The sequence below is a fragment of the Pistacia vera genome, unplaced genomic scaffold (genome assembly GCF_008641045.1).
Source record: "Pistacia vera cultivar Batoury unplaced genomic scaffold, PisVer_v2 Contig331, whole genome shotgun sequence".
NCBI classification, from domain to species: Eukaryota; Viridiplantae; Streptophyta; class Magnoliopsida; order Sapindales; family Anacardiaceae; genus Pistacia; species Pistacia vera.
Genome location: NW_022196148.1, coordinates 556004 through 571734, shown reverse-complemented (window position 1 = coordinate 571734; position 15731 = coordinate 556004). Strand labels below are relative to the sequence as shown.

General features: G+C 35.2%; 2 protein-coding genes across 3 annotated transcripts; one reads left to right on the top strand and one right to left on the bottom strand.

Annotated features, from left to right (window-relative positions):
* Positions 1-1913: 1913 nt before the first annotated feature.
* On the bottom strand, positions 1914-4204 carry LOC116137598 (1-aminocyclopropane-1-carboxylate oxidase homolog 2-like). Its single transcript, XM_031423292.1, has 3 exons — positions 3382-4204; positions 2674-2995; positions 1914-2193 (listed from the first exon to the last, which is right to left on the bottom strand). The coding sequence occupies exons 1-3, from the start codon at positions 3891-3893 to the stop codon at positions 1936-1938; spliced, it is 1092 nt and encodes a 363-aa protein (XP_031279152.1). The 5' UTR covers positions 3894-4204; the 3' UTR covers positions 1914-1935.
* Positions 4205-10581: 6377 nt separating this feature from the next.
* On the top strand, positions 10582-12224 carry LOC116137584 (1-aminocyclopropane-1-carboxylate oxidase homolog 1-like). 2 transcript variants are annotated; one of them, XM_031423280.1, is made up of 3 exons: positions 10582-11192; positions 11353-11617; positions 11781-12224. In XM_031423280.1, the coding sequence occupies exons 1-3, from the start codon at positions 10651-10653 to the stop codon at positions 12036-12038; spliced, it is 1065 nt and encodes a 354-aa protein (XP_031279140.1). In that variant the 5' UTR covers positions 10582-10650; the 3' UTR covers positions 12039-12224. The 2 variants fall into 2 exon arrangements, with proteins under 2 accessions (XP_031279140.1, XP_031279139.1); XM_031423279.1 differs by having other exon boundaries at positions 11296-11617.
* Positions 12225-15731: the final 3507 nt, after the last annotated feature.

Here is a 15731-nt window from a genome sequence, read left to right as displayed (position 1 = left end):
GTGAGAACCCTATGATCACATATGGTAGTCATTCTAGAAATGTCCTTAACCCCAGTATTATTCTGACCAAAGACACAGATAATACGGTAAGACTATCATAGTGTTGAACGACCATGTCGAAAAGCAGTGACTAATCTCACCTGTTAAGGGTGTTTGTCAATAATCTGGTGTAACACATGGGTGTTTGCTATAGTTAAGTTCACTAGACTGGTCCACCAAAAGATTCCATATAAATGGTAACCCTAGTGTCTATGGAATAAATCTTCTAACGAATGGTAGTGCATTTAATCTTTAGACTTAAGAACACTAGAGTGTCTTGTGCACCGATTGGTGTAGTTTGATACTAGTCCAACGCAGTTCTATTTAAAACTGTCAATACGGTAGTGATTGACTACATCGAGGAGTGTATCGAGACTATGGCGGATCGACAAAGGCTTCATCACTCCCGGTTACGGGAGAAGTTATCTCACTATGTAATTCAGTAAATGACAATGACACTAAAGCTGTGGCCACAGTGGGATTGAGTTATTGCTCAATCCAATTTATTATTTTGGTCATTGGTCTAGTAACTGAATACAAACATATCGAGAATAACTGAGGTTGACACTATTTCTGTACCTCAGTTTCGATGAGATGACAAATGATGAAAGGATTTGATTGCACAGTAACTATATCGTTGATAGGTAGCTATTTCATTGAATCCGAAACTATCAGGTGGCCACGATGCCTTGCTAGAGGCCAATTTTGGTCTGTGTGTAGTGAAACGATTAATTGGTGTTAATTGCGATACTACTCACTGCCGGTATGATGAGGAGCCTACGAGTCGCACACTTAAAAGATAATTTAAGAATCAGTTTGTGCAATGGGCATTTTTCGTCTTTTAGGATGAAAGAGTATTTTTGTAATCTTACAGTACAATTAGATTTATTGAGGTTGTTGCCTAGATTTAATGTTAAATCAAATCAGTGAGATTATATTTAAATATATGTACGCATATGTTTAAATGAATTATTATTAATTAAATTTTAATACATTTTAAATGTATTAATTGATTTTAAGTATAATAATTAATTAAAAGAAAATACCAAAAGGAGAGTGTTTGGGCAAATGAATTAATTTGGGTTAGAGCTCAATCCTATTCTTTGAAGGATTAGGGTATTGACATACGTGCTATATAAGTGCATGTGTATTGAAGGAAATATGTGAATTCATTTTTATTCATTGAAGAGAAAAAGGCAGCCCTTTCTTTCATTCTCTCCCTCACCTTTTCCTTTAGTGCTTGAATCAAAAAATTTTCTTTGATTCAAGTTGATTCTTGAAGCCAAAAGAGGATCTAGCAAATTCGTCTTTGGTTCCTCAGATTGTCTTCATATCGATCACCATTCATTCAGTTTTACATTGAATCGGTAGCGAAGTAGATTAAGAAACATTCGAAGGAGCCTCCAAATGTGTATAAGATCTCTAATCCTTGAATGGATCGTTTATATTTTCTGTAGAATTTTAACTTAACATGTTAACTATATAATTTATACCCAGATCTTGTCATAAAAGAAATCGATTTATCCTTTTAATTTTTGTTTTTCTCTGCGTTGGATAGATCGATTCCTACCATAAATATCGTTAGATGCTTACTAATTAACAAGACAATTTCTTTTTCTCTCTTTTTTATGGATCAATCAAGAGGAGAACGAGAGAACGAAAAAGGAGAGTGATGTTTACTTTACTGGCCTTTCAACATATTCCCCTCCTTCGACTTGGTGTTCATGATTTTGATCCACAAATAAAACCAATTCATATCAATCAGTTATTATGAAATACATTGTCGCCGATCACCAAACTATGGATAAAAATTTTACAATATTTTCAATCTCAATTCAGGTCTGGCATCCAGATTCTTAAACATTTCATGAACAAGCCAACCTCATTTATTTAAGGCTACCTTAGCAACTTGAAATGAGTAAGAGCAGAATTTCCATCAAGTCCTTTTGAATCATAGTAGGCAATAAAGTCTTGTAGTGTGGTCTCACGGTATACAGGAGGATTTTGTTCTGATAACAGTTCCTTGACTGGGCCATAAATCTTGGTCGATGGGTAAAAATGTAGTGTCAAAAAGCAAGCCACAGATACCCGGGGGCCTATATGATTTGCCAATACGCGATGTTCCACACTTCTGAACTTGTCATTAGATATAAGCTGCACCCACAAAAGAATCCTGTCAAGAGGTTTCACATAACAACTTGCTTTCCTCTGTTATTTAGTGGATTGGAAAGAGATGAACAAAATAAATGCAATGCCACTAAGATAAGACATTAAACTTCAGAGTACAAAATCCAGAAAATGAGATAATCCAAGAGTGTTTAAATTCATTTGGATTGTAAAACAGAACAACATTTTCAAAAAGGATTTAAATTTTCTTTTGTGTGTCAAGATTTCCAAACTTCTTAATGCATAAAACTAATGTTCAAAACTCAAGTCAATTCAACCAGCTACACAAGACATGCGATTTTAGCCCTTATAACCAACTTATAAACAATGCTCTCTCATCAAAATCATTGATATTCTAGTCCTTCACAAATTTTATATTGAAATGAGAATAGCCAGTGAATTTCAGATCAATCCATAACAGATTGGTAAGAGGCACACTAACTGTTGATATCCTTCTATCAGACTTGCCTGTAAAAGATCTCCAATGTTTATTACCAGAGCTCCAGGCACAGGAGGAACATCGATCCACTGATTTTGATGGAAAATCTGGAGTCCACCAATATGGTCCTGAAGTAGGATGGTGAGAAAATCAGGATCAGAGTGTTTGGTAGTGCCCATAGTAAGTTCAGGCTCTGGACATGCTGGGTAGTAGTGACTCAGAAGACAATGCCCTTTCGCACATTCTAAATTTAGTAGATGGTCGGGCTTCAGTCCAAGGGCTTCAGAGAGTAATTCAAGCAAACTAGTCCCTAATTTATGAACACGCCTAGAGTACTCCATTGTTATATCCCTGCATATTAGATACTCACAGTTAATACTAACCATTTGAGATGATTCAGTCCATTGATATAAATCAGCTCTCTACTCGTTTTACAATCACAAACAATAATCAAGGATCCGATAATTCGCGCATCTAATAGTTCATTGACAAAAATAGCTAACTATAGCTAACTTCCAAAATTTGGACATAAATAACCAAATTTAACATAGATCTCACTATTATGCTTTAACAAAATGCTAAATATGGTAAGATTACTACTAAATTGCTAAACATTTTAAGGTGAATCCATTCACATTTCACATGAACGTAATGCTAAAGCAGCTAATCGTCTCTAAAGTCCCAGTACTTCTCTGATAAAAAAGGGAACAAAAAAACACTTAAATAGATATATATACCTGCAAACAAGAGGCAGCTCTTCAGGATCAAGAGGCTGAGGCCCCATAACACAAAAAAGTGTATCCCTCCAATTAGCAGACTTTGACTCATACAAATCAAAGTTACTCACATACTTCACCTTCCTCTTCATCTCTCTACTATAATATTCCTCTTTCACTTCACTTGGAAGCTCGTGAAACGCACGTGCCCCCTCCAACATCTTCTCCAACACTTCCTTCGCTACACCATGATTAACCACCTGGAAGAACCCTACCTCCTCTGCCGCTCGCCGAACAAGAGATACCGCCTCATCTCGTCGGAACTCAAGATCACTAAGGTCGACCACTGGAATAGTGAATTGCGTTCCGGTTGTTTCCCCGGCGATATGGTCTTGTGAGCGGATGAAAAATCTAGGGAGTTTGGTGATGCCAATATCAACGAGGCCTTTGACGCCAGCCTTTGACTCGTCGAAGGCTTTGAGTTCTTGGTATAATCTGTCATCCGTTGGTGAAGATTCCTCAGTAAGTACCATTTTGGTCTGGTTTTTTGTTTTTCCTGTTGGGTGTTGCTTTAGGACACAATTCGGTTGTAACTGTGAGGCTTGGATAGAAAATCAGTTTGCATCCCACAGTTTCCTGTTGGGAATTATGCAGATTTTCATCAAAGTGTCCCCAATGGTTTCATAAATGCGTCAAACGAGTATCAAAACTGTGACGCTGTCTGAACTCCGTTAGGGTGTGAAGGTTAGAATCGTCTTTTCAAATTTTGTCTAATTTTTTTTTCTTTATCTTTTATCTTTTTTGTCTTTTCTTCCCCGCCTCCCTTCCTTCTCATTTTCTTCCCCACTTTTTTTTTTTTTTTTCTGTATAAATGAACCTAATTAAAACCCTAACACGAAACACATCAAAGTCAAATTAAACCCTAAATCTAACACCCAATCACAAATCAAACAAAACAAAAAAAAAAAAGAGGCTGGACGGAAGAAGATCAAAATCTTTTTATTTTTTCCCTTCTGTCACTTTCATTTATGTTGTTAATGCGATTTACGATTAACAAATATTGTGTTATTGTATAAATGATTGTGGTTGATTTGGTGGTAGTTTTGTGAAGTAAGGGAAAGTAACGTGACGGTGCTGGGCAGAGGGAGATGTTTGGGTGGATGGCGGTTCTGGCAGAGGAATTGGGTGGTGGGGTTTCCTTTTTCTTTTCCTTTTTTTGGAAAAGCTTTTAATTTTTAATTTTATATTATTTCCTCATAGGGTGTTTGGATTGTAAAGTAAGAAGAAGATAAGGGAGATGTTTGGGTGGGTGGCGGTTCTGGCCGAGGAATTAGGGAAAAGAAGAACAATTTTGAAGAAGAAGAAGAAATTAAAGATTTTAACTTATCTTTAATTTTTAATATTTTTTAATTTATAAAGTTTTTATTTACTCATACAGTAAAGCATCTCTATAGTGATACTGTATATAGGAATAAACTCTATATAATCATAAAAAATTATAGTCCTAATTTGAGATAATTATAAATAAGAATAAACTTCACATCATAATAAGTTATAATTTTTCTAATTTTCACCTTAAGGAAAGTTACCTCTACATAGTAATAATTATTTATATATTATAGAAAAATATATGTTATATTACATTAAAGGTTTAAGATGAAATAAAATATCAATCTAAAGTTGTTTAGGACAATGATTTATGTTTTTGAGTTATTACCATATCTTTTATCTTGCGAGTACGTAATAACTCGCTAGAATAGACAATTTTTTGTTAAAGCCAAGATATTTTTAGCTTCTCAAGCATGTTTAGAGCTTCATGGAACGAAACTTTTTGTATTTCCATACTATCATTCTCATGATTATTTCATTTCTCTTCTTGTCTAATTGTAGCAATGCTTTTTTCTTTGGTTAAAACATACACGATTTGTTACTTATTTTAATGATCAAGGTAGACAATTATATCCATTCGATTAATATAGTGAAGTTGTCGAATCTTATCACTCAATTTTGCAATGACTCATTTATTTTCCTCATCCATTTCATTTGTAACTTTCAATTCATCGACATTGAGGGTCCTAATTTTGCAATGCTTAAAACCATTGGCAATTGTCTATGGCTTCACATCAATTGACCATGCATTAATTGTATTTACAGTTCCATTAATGACACTTATCTTTGCTAATTCCAAAACACGATCTTATATCTATTTCAAAAGTAAGCAATTGAAGCGTTGAGTTGAAATCCTAATATTACTAAAATATGAATTGAAATCCTAATGTTGTACTACTAAAACATGAATTATAAAATAAGAAATCAAAACAATAATTTTGTAACTACACCTTTATTAAATTATAACTTCTTCATATTAATAAAATTCATTAGTCCCATCATTATGACTATAAAAAGTTTTTACTATATTGTTTTATAACATTATTTTTTTAATTCATAATGTTTTATTTATTTATTTGTGTAGTATTGTTTGATTTTGGTTTGAGATTTTTAGCCTAGTTAATAAATACGAGTACAACAAAAAAAGGGTAAATGAATTTTACGGATATGATATGACAAATGGTAAAAAATACGTTTGTAAAAATTCGGATACAAGAAAATTATAATATGGGTATATATGGGTTTAATACGACATATTGACATAATATGTTTTGAAAAATACGGCAACATTGATCCTGGTTTTAGCCTTTTTATGGACCACCTGGTTAAAATCAATATAGTATTTCAAATGCAAAGTATTCAATTCGTGAATAATACAGATGTGTTGATAAAATACGACAATAATACGAATAATACTGATAAAATACGGCAATAATACGAATAATTCATGAATAAAACGTCTAAGGCATATAGTTTGCGAATAATATGGATATGTTGATAAAATACGAAAATTCGTGAATGATATGCGAATTTACTAACTAGGATTTTTAGTTTTGATTTTGTTTTGTTACATGAGAAATTTTAGAGAAATTTGGAGAGAATTTTCTTGAGAAAATGTATAAAATAGAGAGAAATTTATATGTAACAAAAAAGTAAAATAAAAGAGAGTATATAAAACTTTTTTTGTTTTGTTTTGGTATGTTGTTGTTCAAATAATTTAATTAGGGTTTATGTTCACTTAAAGACAAAATAAAGTTAATTTGGTCTTTTTCTTGATTTATGCATGATCAGTTAACGGAAGTTCAAACAGTGTCATCAGCATGGTTGTCGAATCACGTATTGTATTATATATCAAAAACCTTATTTTTCGAATCGTGTATCGTATCGTAGGATACACATTTTTAAAAAAAAATTAATAAAATAATAAAATTTTTCTAAAAATTAATATCATCCCCATGATTAATTAATGATTTTTGTGATATTATTGGCTTTAAATTATGGTACTATATAATCAAAATTAATCAAAAAATTAAGAATATATTTTTTTTCTCTCAACCATTCATATTATTTACAAGATCAATGTCAATATTTATATCTCTACTTGTGTTATTATTATCATGTAAAATAGACAACACATCTTCCTTTTCACTTTCTCCATGCAAAATGAGTAAATTTGGGTAGGCTTTAGTGAGCCAGGTTGGCTGACCCGGATTTGACCTGAATTTTTTTTTGGGCTTTCGGTCCAAATTAATAAAGTCGTATCGATTTGTATCGATATTTTTAAGGATATGAACGGATCGTATCATATCGTAGGATACATATAAAAAGGTTTATGATATAGTATACTCTCTAATATGTATTGTTGGCAATTCGTATCGAATCGTATCGTAAGATACATATCGCATATCATAGGATATTAACAACCATGGTCATCAATCATGGTTTTGGTACTCGTTTGACACATTTTTGAAACTATGGGGAGCACTTGGACGAAAATCTGCATAATTCCCCGCAAACAAGATTTATCAAAACTATTGTTAAATCTCAAGACTATTCAATCAAGGTAGAAAAAGAGACCCAAGATTTCTAATCTCAAAATCAACCACAACAATTAAAAATGAAAGCACGAAAAATAAAGCATAATAGTAAAGAAAAAGAACACAGAAATTTATAGTGGTTTAGTAATCAGATTGATTACCTACCAACATACAAGATAAAACCAGGATATTCCCCTCAGTAAAACCACCCGTACTCACCCTTGCCTCACCTTTCACACACTCACACTGAATTAGGCCTGCAATCGAACCGAACACGAACGAACAGGCCCGTTCAAAACTCGTTCGATAAGCATATTCGATAACACAAGATGTCTGTTCGTGTTCGTTCGATTAACAAAAGGCTTGTTCGTGTTCGTTTGACTAACTCATTTGGAAATGTGGGTTTGGACTTTGGATTTTTAAAATTTGGGCTGGGAAAATGTGGGTTTGGACTTTGGATTTTCAATATATATAATTGTGTATGTACAAAATTATTATCATACATATATTAATCATAAATTAAATATGTTTAATATGTTATGAAATTACCAAAATTATAGGTTATCATATATTTATTATCATTACATAAATTATCATAAATATTTTAAATATTTACATATATATTTTGTATCAACACCCATAAATTCATAGTAGAATGAGAATCTATTATAGAGCTGGGCATTTGGGATCGGGCCCAAAAGCCCAGCTCGAAAACCCGATCCTAGGACCGGTTCTTGAGAGGACCAAGCCTAAGGAGGAGGGCCCGGGCCCTCCACTAGGCCCTCCTCCAAGGCCCGGGTCCCAGGCTTGGGCCCAAAAAAATTTATATTTTTTCAATATAGTCTCCTGTCAAATTACATAAAACCCCCTGTTAATTTGAAATAAATATAAATTAAGAGGGCTAAAATGATATTTTACAAAATTTATTAAAAAAAAAATCTTCCAGGTCTAAAAAATTTATAAAATTTATAAATTTTACCCCTAAAAAATGCTAAAAACCCCCCATTTGCCCCCAAAATATAAAAAAAAAATTGAGGGGAAAAAAAATTAATTATCCAAGCCCCATGGGACTGGTCCTAGGACTGGTCCTGGGCCCATAGGACCAGTCCCTACAGGGCCTAAGGCCTGGTCCGGGTCCTAATTTTTCTCATGGGCCTAAGACCGGTTCTAGGCCCATGAGTGACCGGTCTAAGCCTGGGCCTGCTTGGGATTGGTCCCTGCCCACCTCTAGTCTATTATAATAAATGATCAATACATAATTGTGATTAATTTATTATATATATATATATAATAATTACTGTCTATATATATATTTTGTATCAACACCTATAAATTCATAGTGGTATGATAGTTTATTGTAATATATGATCAATACAAATGTGTGATTAATTTAAATGTGTGATTAATTTAGGTTTGATTAAGCTATTATGTTATTAAATTTGTTATGATATACATCACTTGATTATAAAATGTGGTATGTTCATAAATTTGTCATATTATATTTAATTAAGTTATTATATTATTAAATTTATCATGTTATATATCACTTAATTATACAATATGTTATGTTCATCAATTTACCATACTATATTTAACTAAGCTATTATATTATTAAATTTGTTATGTTATACATCACTTGATTATACAATATGTTATATTTATCAATTTCCCATACGATATTTATTATTTATTAATTGCAATGTTATCTTATAATATTCAATTATTGATTACATTTAGAAAAATATGAAGCTATTATGTTATTGGATTTACTATATTATATATCACTTGATTATACAATCTATTATGTTATTAAATTTGTCATGCTATGTATCATAATAATTTATTACTTTTTAATTAAAATACTATATACTTATATATTTAATTATTGATGACATTTGGAAAAAAAATCCAAACATATTATATATATAAGAAAAATAAAAGTATCATAATATTTTATTATTGATTACCATTAAAAAAAATTCATCCAAACTAAATCAAACATAATATAAAAATAAAAAAAAATATAATTATGATAATGCATACCATGTTTTTCGAACATAAACGAATGAACAATCGAACGATTGTTCGCGAACTGATGGATCAGTTGAACGTATAATGTTCACAAACATAATCGAACGAATAACCATTGTTCGAACTCGATCGAACATATTATTGAACGAATATCAAACTATCCGTAAACATTATCGAATAGTTATTGAACAAACAACGAGTTGTTCACGAACTGTTGGGTTCGTTTGCAACCCTACACTAAATACAACAAATCATTCCCATGTATAAAGGAAAAACAAGAGAACAAACCAATCCTCACCGAGGCCATTGGATTCATCTTGTGATTTCTAGAGCTCCACGTCAATCTCCATATCAACAACTTTTCTCTCTCTGTAACTAAATGAGAAGAGTCCAGTGGTATTCGCCCTTTCCTTCTTTTTATATAAGCTTTGACTAACTATTCAGCATCTTGACTCCACATGTGTTAAAAAGTCCAAATCAGATGCCACATCAGCACAACTATGGGCAGAAAAGTAATATTCTCTCATGAGGCTTGTAGTGTGCTGTTAATCTGTTATGGACCTGAGGACATAGTTTTATCTACGTGTAAGCATTACATCCTTATGTCTTTGCATGCTTTTGTTTTGTTTTTATTTATAAAAATTTTAGAGAAACGTTTGAGATAAACTTATAAGAATTACCAGAATTCACTGATATATTTTATCCTAATCGTTTACCATCATGACTGGAATCTGTAAACGAGCAATCCAATGCATTGACTCATAATCAATAGTCTTCAACCATTTGTGTGTTCTTATAAGTTTCTCCCTAAACTTTCTAATTAAACAGATGGGATGAAATGTTTCAAACATTTTCATTCTAATCGTCAATTGTTCAAATAAAGAAATCTGGGTTCCTGAATTTTAATCTTGACGTTTCAATGAATTTTAATTTGTGCTCCCTTGTGGATAAATTGAATATTCTTTGTGTTTAATTTATAAATAAATCTTGATGTCTAGAGTTCACGCATTAACTTTCAGCTGCTAGGAAAATTGAATGTAACAGGTAACTCAGATCTGAAAACAATAATACACCTTATTTGAGTAGCACGGTTCCGTTTTTGTCCGGAAAATAAAGGAAGTGACATTATCACACGGTAAGGTAGTGAATGACACGTAACTCATTAGTGTTTCGGTGTTTATTTGTCCGGGATGATGATGACAAAATGGTGGTTCTGTTTTCTTGTTTCTTTCCTTCTATCTTCTTTTAACTCATTGAAACACAAAAAATAGCTTCTATCACTATACAAAAGCCATATACACCGACACAGTTTCAATTGAACTCCTAAAAGAAAATGGTGATCACAAGCTCAGGAAAAATTCAAGCACAGAGGGATTCCAAATATCACCGGGAGAGTGAATTGAAAGCATTTGATGACTCAAAAATAGGTGTCAAAGGACTTGTAGATTCTGGAGTTGCCACCGTCCCACAGATGTTCATCCACCAGCAAGAGAAGCGTCATAACAATTGTGGTTCCAGTGACAGTGAGTTCAGTATTCCTATTATAGATTTTCAAGGCATCGACAAAGATGCAAGTGTGCGCTGTGAAATAGTAGACAGAGTTGGAAATGCTTGTGAGAAATGGGGTTTCTTTCAGGTGATCAATCATGGCATTCCCTTAAACATCTTGGAGGACATGGTTTGTGCTGTACGTAGATTTCACGAGCAAGACACAAGGGTGAAGAAAGAGTTCTATTCACGAGATGAAAAGAAAGCGGTCACCTATAATACCAATTTTGATCTCCATCAAGCATCAGCAGCTAATTGGAGAGATTCATTGTATTGTCTCATGGCTCCTCGCACACCAAATCCTGAAGAATTGCCTGCAGTTTGTAGGTACACATACTGATCGAGTCCTGATTTGATTTAAACATGCCAATCTAGCAAATTTTCTTCAGAATTAACTCATTATATGAATTATAAATTTATCATTTTGCAGAGATACAATGATCGACTACTCAAATGAAGTAACGAAATTTGGAATTACCCTCTTCAGATTGATGTCAGAAGCTCTTGGGCTTGATTGCAACCACCTTGAAGAAATGGGTTGTGCAGAAGGACTTTATATTTTAGGTCATTACTACCCAGTTTGCCCCCAACCAGAGTTGACCTTGGGCTTTACAAAGCATACTGATAGTTCCTTCCTCACGGTGGTTCTACAAGATCAAAGCGGTGGCCTTCAAGTTTTCCATCAGGATCGGTGGGTTGATGTTAGCCCCCTCCCCGGAGCTCTGATAGTTAACATTGGAGATATGTTACAGGCAAGTCTACTTAGCATTAAATTTGATCTAGCATCTGTTATTGTTGGACATCTCTGGACATTGAAGATATGCTTTTTGTTTTGTTAGTCTGATTCATTCATGAGTTGCACAATGCATTGGCCAAATAACATTGTCTGATTAGCTTTTTATAATTTCTACACAGTTAATCACCAATGACAAGTTCAAAAGTGTCTACCACAGAGTAATGGCCACAAATTTAGGTCCAAGAATCTCAGTGGCAAGTCTCTTCAGAACACATTTGCAAGAAGGGAATGAGCATAGATTGTATGGTCCAATAAAAGAGTTGCTATCAGAAGAGAATCCCCCAATTTACAGGGAAACCTCTGTTGAGGATTATGTTGCATACATCTACTCAAAAGGACTTGACGGAACCTGTGGACTGGAAAAATTTAAGCTTTGAATTCAAATGTAATCTGAGATGCATCCATAAGTTGTAGTTTTGCGAGCTTAATAGCATTTATATGTTAAGAAGTGATGTTTGATTAACAATTCATCCTGGCTGCTATGTTGTTGATTGCATTTTGTCGTAAAGGGGGGCGAGTTTGTAAATTACTTTCATGTAAAAATACATTATGACCCATCAATACGGTGAATTAATCTTCTTTCTAATACATCATGTGCAACTAAGTCGGATTTCCTTTTGGTTTTAGGCTAAGTTTTCGAATGACATTTGTATGAGCCAAAAATCGTTTTGGATCTGTTCAGGCCCAAGCAAGCAATTCATATTGTGTAGGCCCAAGGTCATGGCCCAATTCTAGTTGGGCCCGCATTAAAGTTCGCATTATGGGTCAGATCCATGTCCCAACCCCAGCTCCTCTCCATGTTGGGCGTCACCATTAGCCCACCTAGGGCCAAGCCTGTTGGTTCGGGGCAACCTCCAAGGGTTTAGAATTCCACTAAAACCTTGGTAAGCTTACTGCCTATTTGGGCTTTATTCTAATTCACTCAAGATCTTGTATCCTATGTGAACTATGACTCTCATTCCTTCTATGACAAGTAAATTAGGGTCTTTCCTATTTTACTAGAACTCTGTCAATACGGATTCAAAGTCCTACTAGGATACAAGGATCCTATGACTACTATATAAACGGAGGTCATGCCTCTCATTAGTCATTCAATTCCAATACCACATACTTGCTTCTAAGCTCTTACTGCTAAAAGTTATACACCTACGCTATAGTTCTAGTCTCCGACTAAACTTCCGATAACTCTTCCTTCCCTTAGCTTTCACTAAATAGCCTCATTCAGCCTTACTGACTTGAGCGTCGGAGTGCCTACGGCAGACACCACACCGGTGTTTATGTAAGCTTCACGCTTGTTTTCTTTGTGTGCAAGTTCAGGGGATTGTTAGTAGCCTCAACCTTATAGGATCGGACCTTCTTTCCATAATCGTAGATTTTAGCGTCTCCGGAATTCCCACTTGTCGAGGGCTCGGCCTCAGGACTACTGCTTGGCTCTTCATCACTCTCCCCTTGCCCATCAGAATCATCATCACTCGACTCAGCAGGAGTTGGCTCGGCAACAGCCACACTTAACCTTTTGGGAATTCCCACAGGTAATGTCTCTTCTTCCGACATTACACATGGTAGAGACAGTGTGGGGGGTGGGGGGTGGGGGGGGGGGTGGGGGGGGGGGGGGGGGGAGACTCTCATATTTACCTCCCATTTCCATCTCCATCTGACTCAACTCACTTGACTCGATATGCGACATCGAAGCATGTCTTCACAACACTAAAACTCCTTCACTTTACTCAACTCGTGTCTGGTTGACTGACTGGATGACTAGTCAACCCTAACCTCAACTAACCCCTAAATGCAAAACCTAACACTTCACTCGGCTCAGACAAGAGCATCGAGACGACCAAGTGATAACCTTAAGTAAATTGAACCTATCTTCTCTCTTCCAACAAACTCAAAAACCCAAAGTCTCCAGAAAGTCGTCCATTTTTTGCATCAAACACAGGTTTCGCCAAGAGAACACCTAAAGACTGCTAATACTCTCGTTTTTCTCAACATAATCCCTTCTAGAACCAATTCAAACTCAATTTGTCAGGAAAAGCATAAGAAACCAAAGAAAACTGCAAAAGTTTAGCTCTCCCAAACTTCTCCAAAACCAATCTAAACTCACCCAAACTGCCTCAAAAACACACTAAAACGAAAGCAAAGAGAAGAAAAGTCGAATTTCCATAGAGAATAGAATTTTATCGTGAACAATGGCTATAATCGTCGAGAAGTGCCGCTGCAACAAATAGAACTTTTGAAAGGAAAAGAAACGGTAGAAAATGAGATGTACAATCACCATAGGGTTCCCTCCTTTTTACTCATCCAACTTGTCAGAGGTCACCCGCGACAACAATGATTGGTCGCGACTTTTCAAATTCCCACTCAAACGAAGGTGAGATCCCAGCCATACCCGTGTCGTGCGATAAGCTTGCCTTGGGAGTCGCAATCTCTCGTTTCTCCTCAAAGTCTGTGAAACCCTACATTACACCGTCTCATTCTCTCGTGCCACCAAATCGTGCTCAGAAAAAATTCATCCCGCCTGACAATCTGAATCGAGCTCTAATTCTTGAAACGTCCAAGATTTCCAAATTTCTCTACAGACGATGTCACACTGCCTCGTCAGTCAAGTGGGATCTACAAAGGATGCTTACAAGGATCCACCCAACATCCTACCACTCGATTCAATCAGCTGAGTAGGGACATCTACAAAGGATACACCTGACATCCTATCACTTGGCTTAGTCAGCCAAGTGAGGACATCTAAAGGATTCAGTTTACATCCTATCACTTGGCTGGTCAGTCGAGTGGGGACATCTACAAACGACCACTTTCGTTCTTCAAAACAGACTACCTTCACGTCGACCAGGCATGCTCGCTTGGCCTAGGACATCGTCATCCGCCTGGTTAACCTCAGTCAGACTGATTACCTCCAAGCTAAGTACTCATTAACTTAGAGAGTGGGGTTTGACTGTATAGGCCAAAAATCATCTTGGGCTTTGTCGGGCCCAAGAAGCAATTCATATTGTATAGGCCAAGGCCATGGCCCAATTCCAGTTAGGCCCACTTAAAGTTCATGTCATGGGTCAATCTGTGTCCTAAGCTCAACTCCTTCCATTTGGGCATCACCATTACCCACATAAGGCCAGACCCTTTGATTCAGGGCAACCTCCAAGGGTTTAGAATTCCACTAAAACCTTGGTAAGCTTACTGCCTATTTGGGATTTATCCTAATTCACTCAAGATCTTATATCCTATGTGAATTAGGACTCTCATTCCTTCTATGGCAAGTAAATTAGTCTTTCCTATTTATTAGAACTCTACCAATATGGATTCAAAGTCTTACTAGGATACAAGAATCCTACGACTACTATATAAACAGATGTCATGCCTCTCATTATTCATTCAATTCCAATACCACCTACTTTTTCCTAAGAGTTAACACCTGCGTCGTAGTTTTAGTCTCCGACTAAACTTCTAGTAACCTTCATTCCCTTAGCCCTCATTAAATAACCCCTTGGCCTTATGACTTGAGCGTCGGGCGCTTACGGCGAGACCACACCAGTGTTTATGTAAGCTTCACGCTAACTGTAGATTTTAGCATTTACAACACTAGATTTTAGTTTCTATTTAAATGTGGAAGGTAGAATGTCTGTAACACACAAAGGGTTTCAGATGCTTAGGATTTGATGTTTTAAGCTTCGTTATTATGTGAACCCATACCTGTGCTTCTTCTCCTCTGTCATGGATTCAGTGCCATTTCACCCTTGCAAGGTAGTTTAGATGTTATTGATAGGATTGGTTTTTATAATTCAGAATCAAGGTCAAAGCCACAATTAAAAATCTCAATGAATATTCTTGATACAGAAATCTAGGAATTTGTATTTGAACTTATTATTTTTTAGTTTCAGAAGCTCCTATATATAGAAGGAGAGTGAAGTGTTGTTTTCATATTCAAACAAGTGCACTTTAAATTTACTCTTTCGAATCCGTAAGGATGCCTCATTTAGACCTAGCAAAACGGGTTTATATCTGCAGGTATCTGCGGATACCCTTTTGAAAACAGGTATGGGTAGACATTTTTTAAGACTCGT

What these genes read in the sequence shown, in the direction of transcription:
- LOC116137598 (XM_031423292.1), bottom strand. Translation starts at nt 3,893, where the DNA reads ATGGTACTTACTGAGGAATCTTCACCAACGGATGACAGATTATACCAA. An exon ending in GAGCTGCCTCTTGTTTGCAG is followed by an intron (nt 2,996 to 3,381) that starts GTATATATATCT and finishes TCTAATATGCAG; the next exon opens with GGATATAACAATGGAGTACT. An exon ending in ACATTGGAGATCTTTTACAG is followed by an intron (nt 2,194 to 2,673) that starts GCAAGTCTGATA and finishes TTGTGGGTGCAG; the next exon opens with CTTATATCTAATGACAAGTT.
- LOC116137584 (XM_031423279.1), top strand. Translation starts at nt 10,651, where the DNA reads ATGGTGATCACAAGCTCAGGAAAAATTCAAGCACAGAGGGATTCCAAA. An exon ending in GAATTGCCTGCAGTTTGTAG is followed by an intron (nt 11,193 to 11,295) that starts GTACACATACTG and finishes ATCATTTTGCAG; the next exon opens with AGATACAATGATCGACTACT. An exon ending in ACATTGGAGATATGTTACAG is followed by an intron (nt 11,618 to 11,780) that starts GCAAGTCTACTT and finishes ATTTCTACACAG; the next exon opens with TTAATCACCAATGACAAGTT.